The following is a 10,866-nucleotide window of genomic DNA, read 5'->3' on the forward strand; positions in this document are numbered from 1 at the left end:
GGGCAGTCAGCCGCTGCTGCTCCAATACAGTATGAGGTGAGACGGTGAACTGATGTTGAACTGGGCAGTCAGCTGCTGCTGCTCCAATACAGTATGAGGTGAGACGGTGAACTGATGTTGAACTGGGCAGTCAGCTGCTGCTGCTCCAATACAGTATGAGGTGAGACGATGAACTGATGTTGAACTGGGCAGTCAGCTGCTGCTGCTCCAATACAGTATGAGGTGAGACGGTGAACTGATGTTGAACTGGGCAGTCAGCTGCTGCTGCTCCAATACAGTATGAGGTGAGACGGTGAACTGATGTTGAACTGGGCAGTCAGCTGCTGCTGCTCCAATACAGTATGAGGTGAGACGGTGAACTGATGTTGAATCATAATGATTAAGTTAATTAAAATGAATTAGTGATACTATTAAAAAATTGTATTTGTCATATTAAATATATTACTATTGTTATCAGATAGAAACATGATGGAATATTGTACATCATATTAGCATCAACATACATTATTGTTTCATACAATTTCACATAATAAGGATATTTAATATTCAGAACTCATCACCTGCTATGTAAAAGAGACAGAATAATGCACAATGGTCAATGCTTTCTGGGATCCTTGGGACATCCCTACCCTAAACCCTAACCTTAACCCCTACCTTAACCATTTTAAATGTCAACTTCAACGGGCTAGGGACGTCCCAAGGATGTATCTCTACCTGAAAATACATGATCTAAGTGATTGATAGTTGGTATTCAGCAGTCATAAAGCCTTATTTACTTGAATGAACTACTAAAATAGTGATTTAGTCAGACAGCATAGACAGCAGCTCTACACTTTATTGACTGACTGATCCATTCATCCTTCCATCCCTCCTCAGCCTTCCTCTCCTCTGAAGACCCAGTGAGGGTGGAGCTCAGTCAGAGAGCTGTTGAGGGACTGGTTAGGAAGAACACTTCTACAGCCAGAGAGGTGAGAGGTCACACATGGTTTAGATGGTAAATATTTATGTCCCCTTAGCGGTTCATCACGTCAGCTAAAGGGAATATGTTCCATCATCTATATTTATTTACATTAGTGCAAATTGTCCACTGATATGGGTGTAATTTCTCACCCCTTTTGGCTGTATGAAAGTTAATTTCCCCTCAGGCACACACATTTCTTCTTTGTTATTACCCGAGCCACTGCCTGTTCAGCCTGCTATCATCCAGAAGGTGAGGTCAGTACAGGTGCATCAAAGCTGGAACTGAAAGACTGAAAAACAGCTTCTATCTCCAGGCCATCAGACTGATAAACAGCTTCTATCTCCAGGCCATCAGACTGATAAACAGCTTCTATCTCCAGGCCATCAGACTGTTAAACAGCTTTTATCTCCAGACCATCAGACTGATAAACAGCTTCTATCTCCAGGCCATCAGACTGTTAAACAGCTTCTATCTCCAGGCCATCAGACTGTTAAACAGCTTCTATCTCCAGGCCATCAGACTGTTAAACAGCTTCTATCTCCAGGCCATCAGACTGTTAAACAGCTTCTATCTCCAGACCATCAGACTGTTAAACAGCTTCTATCTCCAGACCATCAGACTGGTAAACAGCTTCTATCTCCAGACCATCAGACTGTTAAACAGCTTCTATCTCCAGGCCATCAGACTGTTAAACAGCTTCTATCTCCAGACCATCAGACTGTTAAACAGCTTCTATCTCCAGGCCATCAGACTGATAAACAGCTTCTATCTCCAGACCATCAGACTGTTAAACAGGCATCATGAAATCATTGGCCCTTTAATAATGTTTGCATATCATTTCTCATCTCATATGTATAAACTGTATCTCAGTCTATGCTGCTCTGACATTGTTTATCCATATATTTATATATTCCTAATTCCATTCCTTTACTTAGATTTGTGTGTATTAGGTATTTGTTGTGAAATTGTTAGATATTAATTGTTAGATATTACTGCACTGTGGGAACTAGAAGGACAAGCATTTCACTACACCTGCAATAACATCTGCTGAACACCTGTATGTGACCAACAACATTTGATTTATTATGAAGGTAATTTGTGTAAAATGTACCTTTCCCCTCATTCACCCCATCTCTTTACATTGCTTATGCATATTCAGTGGCCTGACTGCGTCCAGACTGTCAAAGGCCCATCCTGGTAGATCTGAACCTAATGCAGCTTGGAGTGATCAGATGACAGAAGTCACATTTAGGTGCCAGGTGTAACTGAGACCATAGATGCTCCATATCCATTACTTTGAGTGTTTTATATAATATGACTAAATGTGTTTCTGTGTTGCAGGGGCAGTTAATAAATGGAACAGCAAGGCCACAGAACATGACATAAGCAGAGCTGTGGGAGACCACCTCAAGCCCCTGGTAGAGCCGGGGGTGGTGTTTACCACTCCACCACGCCTTCAGCAGGCTGGAAAAGTGGGATTGATACAGTTTTTCATACTAAGGTGGACCAATAGTTTGTTGATTGGTCAGTCATTGGGTTAATTTGTTTTACAATATGTTCAAATCAAATCAAGCTTTATTTATACAGCACATTTCAGACATGGATGCAACACAATGGCTTCACAGGAAAAAACTATGAAAATAATCAGAAATATTTAGTACACAAATATGAGGATAAAAAACAATAATAACAACTGAAAGACTAATGAGCATTGTAAGGAAATGCCATTGATTAAAATATCAACAATATGATGCTATATCCAACCCAAAATATAACTTGTTTTTTTAGGAGGGGCTCTGAAAGACACTATGGGGGTGTCCACTGGATGTTGACTAGTAACAACAACTGGGACCTAAAAGACACCCACCATGAGACCCACTAAATCTGCCCAAGAAGAGGAAAACAAAAGAAAAACCCACACCAAACTTAAAGACAGGAAGTAAACCAAAAAGGTGGAGCAACTAAAGGTGTTGACTCTCCACATGTATCAAGACAACTGGAGCACTGGGCCAGACACTCTTAAATAGAACCTGGACCAGCTCAGGTGAAACACCTTCCCACTAACGAGATGGACAAGCCAGCACAGGTGTAACACATACTGACTAACGAGGTGACACCAATCAGTGCGTCCTACGTGCTAACGAGCTAGACGGGCTAACGGGCTAGACGGGCTAACGAGCTAGACGGGCTAACGAGCTAGACGTGCTAACGAGCTAGACGTGCTAACGAGCTAGACGTGCTAACGAGCCAGACGTGCTAACGGGCCAGACGTGCTAACGAGCTAAAGTTCAACCTCAAAACATAAATGGAAAAACCAAAGCCTGTAACACCTTCCCCCTTAAGACAACAAATATATCCTATATTTTTGTTGGACAAGTTTGCTTACCACCAACAGAAAACAACTTCTATTTCACATTATAATCAACTACAATGCTTCACCTTCACCAATATAAACATGGTGTCTACTGGCTGTCAACAATTAAAAAGAAGAAAAAAACACGTATTTCTAAATAATAATATACAATAGGATTATTTTTTTCATTTTATTCTTTATAGAATCCGAAAAATCACTAGCTTCTAGAACTCTCGTCCACTTTTCATTTAACCTTTATTTAATTAGGCAAGTCAGCTAAGAACAAATTCTTATCGACAATGACGGCCTAGGAACAGTGGGTTCAACATATTTTTACCTTGTCAGCTCGGGGATTCGATCCAGCAACTTTTTGGTTACTGGCTCAACGCTCTAACCACAAGGCTACTTGGAAGTACGTTGAAATTAAGTTGTTTTCAAGTAATTTAACTACAACCGAACGAATATAGGACATCGGGCATAGGCTTCTTTTCAAAGACATTTTGCTAGATGGGATAGCCCCAATGTCAAAACACAGTTTTCAATAACAAATACGCAGAAACAGTTTGTGATATATTGAAAAACTAAACATATAATATGCTATATACACAAACATCTGCCACAATAATCATATTACTTGTATTTTTTTGACAAGTAGCAATAAATCACTGATATCGTCAGGGGGGAAATCAGGTTGTACTGTTGTTGAAACTAACACAACAAAACAAAAAACACATGGAAATGGGAGATATATTTTACCTCACTGGTTAGAGGACAACCTGCAGAAGACAGTCAGCTATATTTTGGAATGATGCATTTAAATTTAGGGGTCGCTAAACAAAGGAACACAACACTTATTTGTCATCACTCATCGATATCACGATGAGATCAATTGTGCCGAGAGGAGGGAGATGAGGTTGCACGTCCTGTTAAAACTAACAGCTCAAAAACCACACGGAATCTGGGAATAATGTGTACATCCCTGGTTAGAGAACAACTTGTAGAAAACAGCCTGTTGCATTTTGATTCCAGTGGGTCACCAACATGGTAAGTGTAACACAACTCTTTTTTTGTTAATCACTTTTTGTTAAATCACATAAATAGTAACTCTTCCATTTCAGAGCCTGGATTTTCCCCCTGAGGCTAATATCCATATCATGTTGAAATCAATAGAACAGGGGACAAACGTTTAGGGTTCTACATTGTGACATCATTAAAATACTCCTTCTACAATGTTAAAACATTCTACATTGTGACATCACTAAAATACTCCTACTACAATGTTAAAACATTCTACATTGTGACATTAATTCATTGATATCATGAAACAACTCCTTCATGTATGTATTTTCTGATATTTGATCAGAAGTCTTTTATCAGATTATCTCTGGTCACAGCTATAAGATTTCTCTCCTGTGTGTATTCTCTTGTGTACTGTCAGACGGCTAGATTGACTAAAACTCTTCCCACATTGACCACAGATATAAGGTTTCTCTCCTGTGTGCGTTCTCTGGTGCATTGTCAGATAGCTAGATTGATTAAAACTCTTCCCACATTGACCACAGATATAAGGTTTCTCTCCTGTGTGCGTTCTCTGGTGTGAAGTCAGAGAGCCAGATGTGGTAAAACTCTTCCCACATTGATTACAGCTATACGGTTTCTCTCCTGTGTGCGTTCTCTGGTGTGAAGTCAGATCGCAAGATGTAGTAAAACTCTTCCCACATTGATCACAGCTATAAGGTTTCTCTCCTGTGTGTCTTCTCTGGTGCACTGTCAGATGTCCAGATTGACCAAAACTCTTCCCACATTGATCACAGCTATAAGGGTTCTCTCCTGTGTGTATTCTCTGGTGTTGAGTCAGAGTGATAGATGCAGCAAACCTCTTCCCACATTGACCACAGCTATAAGGTTTCTCTCCTGTGTGTGTTCTCTGGTGTAGAGTCAGAGAGCTAGATGTAGTAAAACTCTTCCCACATTGATCACAGCTATAAGGTTTCTCTCCTGTGTGTATTCTCTGGTGCACTGTCAGCTGTCCAGATTGACCAAAACTCTTCCCACATTGACCACAGCTATAAGGTTTCTCTCCTGTGTGTGTTCTCTGGTGTAGAGTCAGAGTGCTAGATGTAGTAAAACTCTTCCCACATTGACCACAGCTATAAGATTTCTCTCCTGTGTGTGTTCTCTGGTGTTGAGTCAGAGTGCTAGATGCAGCAAACCTCTTCCCACATTGACCACAGCTATAAGGTTTCTCTCCTGTGTGTGTTCTCTGGTGTGATACCAGATGGCGAGATTGACCAAAACTCTTCCCACATTGACCACAGCTATAAGGTTTCTCTCCTGTGTGTATTCTCTTGTGTACTGTCAGACTGCTAGATGAGCTATAACCCTTCCCACATTGAGTACAGGTAAAAGGTTTCTCTCCTGTATGGATTCTCTGATGAATTTGAATGCCTGCTGAGGAGGTGAATCTCTTCCCACACTCAGAGTAGCAGTTAGATTTCTTCCCTGTGGATCTCTGCAGGTGTTTCTTGAGGTGTTGTGATCTGGAGAGACTCTTCTCTGCCACTTCAGCATCATGAGGTTGTTGAGGCTCCCCAGAGGATCCACGATAGTTACGTCTCTCTCCTGTGTGAACAACAAAGTCAGACAGATGATTAAAGGCCCACAACAGCGGTAATCCACTGTAAAAGGTGATGCCAACAGCGGAGCCATGATGTTGGACAACAATTGACGTCTGTAATAAATGTTAAAATTATTTGATATTTGTCTTAAAATGAGCAAGAATAGTCATATTTTGTCTTGTTTTCACATTCGTAGTGACATTGATGATTGTAGGCTAGAAATAAGTTATTCATGTTGTTGAAACTCTAAGCAGTGTGCCAGACGACTTTTGGTCTCCAATATAGGCCCCTTTCTGTGTTTAATAAAATTGCGGCACGAGGACAATTTGATTGCAGAAACACCTCCCTGCTAATGAGGAAACCACTAGTTATGGATGTAGTATATCTGGTAATGAGGAAACCACTAGTTATGGATGTAGTATATCTGGTAATGTGGAAACCACTAGTTATGGATGTAGTATATCTGGTAATGAGGAAACCACTAGTTATGGATGTAGTATATCTGGTAATGAGGAAACCGCTAGTTATGGATGTAGTATATCTGGTAATGAGGAAACCACTAGTTATGGATGTAGTATATCTGGTAATGAGGAAACCACTAGTTATGGATGTAGTATATCTGGTAATGAGGAAACCACTAGTTATGGATGTAGTATATCTGGTAATGAGGAAACCACTAGTTATGGATGTAGTATATCTGCTAATGAGGAAACCACTAGTTATGGATGTAGTATATCTGCTAATGAGGAAACCACTAGTTATGGATGTAGTATATCTGGTAATGAGGAAACCACTAGTTATGGATGTAGTATATCTGGTAATGTGGAAAGCACTAGTTATGGATGTAGTATATCTGGTAATGAGGAAACCACTAGTTATGGATGTAGTATATCTGGTAATGAGGAAACCACTAGTTATGGATGTAGTATATCTGGTAATGAGGAAACCGCTAGTTATGGATGTAGTATATCTGGTAATGAGGAAACCACTAGTTATGGATGTAGTATATCTGGTAATGAGGAAACCACTAGTTATGGATGTAGTATATCTGGTAATGAGGAAACCACTAGTTATGGATGTAGTATATCTGGTAATGAGGAAACCACTAGTTATGGATGTAGTATATCTGCTAATGAGGAAACCACTAGTTATGGATGTAGTATATCTGCTAATGAGGAAACCACTAGTTATGGATGTAGTATATCTGGTAATGAGGAAACCGCTAGTTATGGATGTAGTATATCTGGTAATGAGGAAACCACTAGTTATGGATGTAGTATATCTGGTAATGAGGAAACCACTAGTTATGGATGTAGTATATCTGGTAATGAGGAAACCACTAGTTATGGATGTAGTATATCTGCTAATGAGGAAACCACTAGTTATGGATGTAGTATATCTGCTAATGAGGAAACCACTAGTTATGGATGTAGTATATCTGGTAATGAGGAAACCACTAGTTATGGATGTAGTATATCTGGTAATGAGGAAACCACTAGTTATGGATGTAGTATATCTGCTAATGAGGAAACCACTAGTTATGGATGTAGTATATCTGGTAATGAGGAAACCACTAGTTATGGATGTAGTATATCTGGTAATGAGGAAACCACTAGTTATGGATGTAGTATATCTGGTAATGAGGAAACCACTAGTTATGGATGTAGTATATCTGGTAATGAGGAAACCACTAGTTATGGATGTAGTATATCTGGTAATGAGGAAACCACTAGTTATGGATGTAGTATATCTGGTAATGAGGAAACCACTAGTTATGGATGTAGTATATCTGGTAATGAGGAAACCACTAGTTATGGATGTAGTATATCTGGTAATGAGGAAACCACTAGTTATGGATGTAGTATATCTGCTAATGAGGAAACCACTAGTTATGGATGTAGTATATCTGGTAATGAGGAAACCACTAGTTATGGATGTAGTATATCTGGTAATGAGGAAACCACTAGTTATGGATGTAGTATATCTGGTAATGAGGAAACCACTAGTTATGGATGTAGTATATCTGGTAATGAGGAAACCACTAGTTATGGATGTAGTATATCTGGTAATGAGGAAACCACTAGTTATGGATGTAGTATATCTGGTAATGAGGAAACCACTAGTTATGGATGTAGTATATCTGGTAATGAGGAAACCACTAGTTATGGATGTAGTATATCTGGTAATGAGGAAACCACTAGTTATGGATGTAGTATATCTGGTAATGAGGAAACCACTAGTTATGGATGTAGTATATCTGGTAATGAGGAAACCACTAGTTATGGATGTAGTATATCTGGTAATGAGGAAACCACTAGTTATGGATGTAGTATATCTGCTAATGAGGAAACCACTAGTTATGGATGTAGTATATCTGGTAATGAGGAAACCACTAGTTATGGATGTAGTATATCTGGTAATGAGGAAACCACTAGTTATGGATGTAGTATATCTGGTAATGAGGAAACCACTAGTTATGGATGTAGTATATCTGGTAATGAGGAAACCACTAGTTATGGATGTAGTATATCTGGTAATGAGGAAACCACTAGTTATGGATGTAGTATATCTGGTAATGAGGAAACCACTAGTTATGGATGTAGTATATCTGGTAATGAGGAAACCACTAGTTATGGATGTAGTATATCTGGTAATGAGGAAACCACTAGTTATGGATGTAGTATATCTGGTAATGAGGAAACCACTAGTTATGGATGTAGTATATCTGCCTGGAGCAAAAAATGGTGAGCAAAGATTTTCGTTTTCACAATGTATTCTGAATATTACAGCACAAGATCAGGAGTGCTACTCAAGGAAACTCACATTAAGCTCTGTGTCTATTCACTAATTCACCACCGTGGGGGAAAACTCAGGGGAGTTCTCAGAGGCTGACAGCAAAAATAGCCTCCATTTACAGGTTGCTTATGAGTGCATTTCACACTACTTTGGATTATAACTGTAAGGCTCGTTTGAATGTCCTGTTAAATATAATATAATAGTCTTCCCTGTGGCTCAGTTGGTAGAGCATGGTGTTTGCAACGCCAGGGTTGTGGGTTCGATTCCCACTGAAGGCCAGTACAAAAATAAAAAAATTTATGAAATGTATGCATTCACTACTTTAAGTCGCTCTACATAAGAGCGTCTGCTAAATGACTAAAATGTAAAAAAATAATGTTTGTGTTATTGTTGCAAATCAACTGCTTTATACTTAACACTTCAAATGCTATTTGGCTAGCTTTGCCATCAGCCTGACAATGAGGGTTTGTCCACTAAGTGTTTAACATAACTTCACCTAACAATAACATAGACCTACTGTAGGACCCATAACTTCACCTAACAATAACATAGACCTACTGTAGGACCCATAACTTCACCTAACAATAACATAGACCTACTGTAGGACCCATAACTTCACCTAATAACAACATAGACCTACTGTAGGACCCATAACTTCTAACAACAACATAGACCTACTGTAGGACCCATAACTTCACCTAACAATAACATAGACCTACTGTAGGACCCATAACTTCACCTAACAATAACATAGACCTACTGTAGGACCCATAACTTCACACAACAATAACATAGTCCTACTGTAGGACCCATAACTTCACCTAACAATAACATAGACCTACTGTAGGATCCATAACTTCGCCTAACAATAACATAGACCTACTGTAGGATCCATAACTTCACCTAACAATAACATAGACCTACTGTACGATCCATAACTTCACCTAACAATATAGACCTACTGTAGGACCCATAACTTCACCTAACAACAACATAGACCTACTGTAGGACCCATAACTTCTAACAACAACATAGACCTACTGTAGGACCCATAACTTCACCTAACAACATAGACCTACTGTAGGACCCATAACTTCACCTAACAATAACATAGACCTACTGTAGAACCCATAACTTCGCCTAACAATAACATAGACCTACTGTAGGATCCATAACTTCACCTAACAATAACATAGACCTACTGTAGGACCCATAACTTCACCTAACAACAACATAGACCTACTGTAGGACCCATAACTTCACCTAACAATAACATAGACCTACTGTAGGACCCATAACTTCACCTAACAACAACATAGACCTACTGTAGGACCCATAACTTCACCTAACAACAACATAGACCTACTGTAGGACCCATAAATTCACCTAACAACAACATAGACCTACTGTAGGACCCATAACATCTAACAACAACATAGACCTACTGTAGGACCCATAACTTCACCTAACAATAACATAGACCTACTGTAGAACCCATAACTTCACCTAACAACAACATAGACCTACTGTAGGACCCATAACTTCACCTAACAATAACATAGACCTACTGTAGGACCCATAACTTCACCTAACAACAACATAGACCTACTGTAGGAACCATAACTTCACCTAACAACAACATAGACCTACTGTAGGACCCATAACTTCACCTAACAACAACATAGACCTACTGTAGGATTCAGATTCAGATCAATAACCTAAACCACAAGGCCAAATCTATACTGGAGGAGCTTACCAAGATGACATTGAATGTTCCTGAGTGGCCTAGTTACAGTTTGGACTTAAATCATCTTGAAAGTCTATGGCAAGACTTGAAAATGGCTTTCTAGCAATGATCAACAACCAACTTGACAGAACAGGAAGGATTTTAAAAAGAATAATGAATATTCACATGAAGATCAGTCTCCTATTGGATGACATCACGACTTCCCATCAAGCCAACTCCTTGAAGGCCTTACTATGACATCACTCACTCCTTCTAGTTTGCAGTTATATATTTTGCTCAAAACATGTATTTGTTTCCTTTTAGTGTGTTTATACTTCACTGTATTTATCACTTTTCAACAGGAAAAGTTTTTAAAAAATCACTGTAGGACTTCATGGACAATTCCGACAGT

General features: G+C 39.2%; 1 protein-coding gene across 1 annotated transcript; it reads right to left on the reverse strand.

The window, feature by feature from the left end:
* Positions 1 to 3,303: 3,303 nt before the first annotated feature.
* Positions 3,304 to 9,860, reverse strand: LOC145875829 (uncharacterized). The gene is made up of 2 exons (XM_082971634.1): positions 9,857 to 9,860; positions 3,304 to 5,936 (listed from the first exon to the last, which is right to left on the reverse strand). Exons 1-2 carry the CDS (start codon positions 9,858 to 9,860, stop codon positions 4,693 to 4,695), a joined length of 1,248 nt encoding a protein of 415 aa, XP_082827760.1. The 3' UTR covers positions 3,304 to 4,692.
* Positions 9,861 to 10,866: the final 1,006 nt, after the last annotated feature.

The sequence above is a fragment of the Salmo salar genome, unplaced genomic scaffold, assembly GCF_965601325.2.
Source record: "Salmo salar unplaced genomic scaffold, fSalSal1 ptg000360l, whole genome shotgun sequence".
NCBI classification, from domain to species: Eukaryota; Metazoa; Chordata; class Actinopteri; order Salmoniformes; family Salmonidae; genus Salmo; species Salmo salar.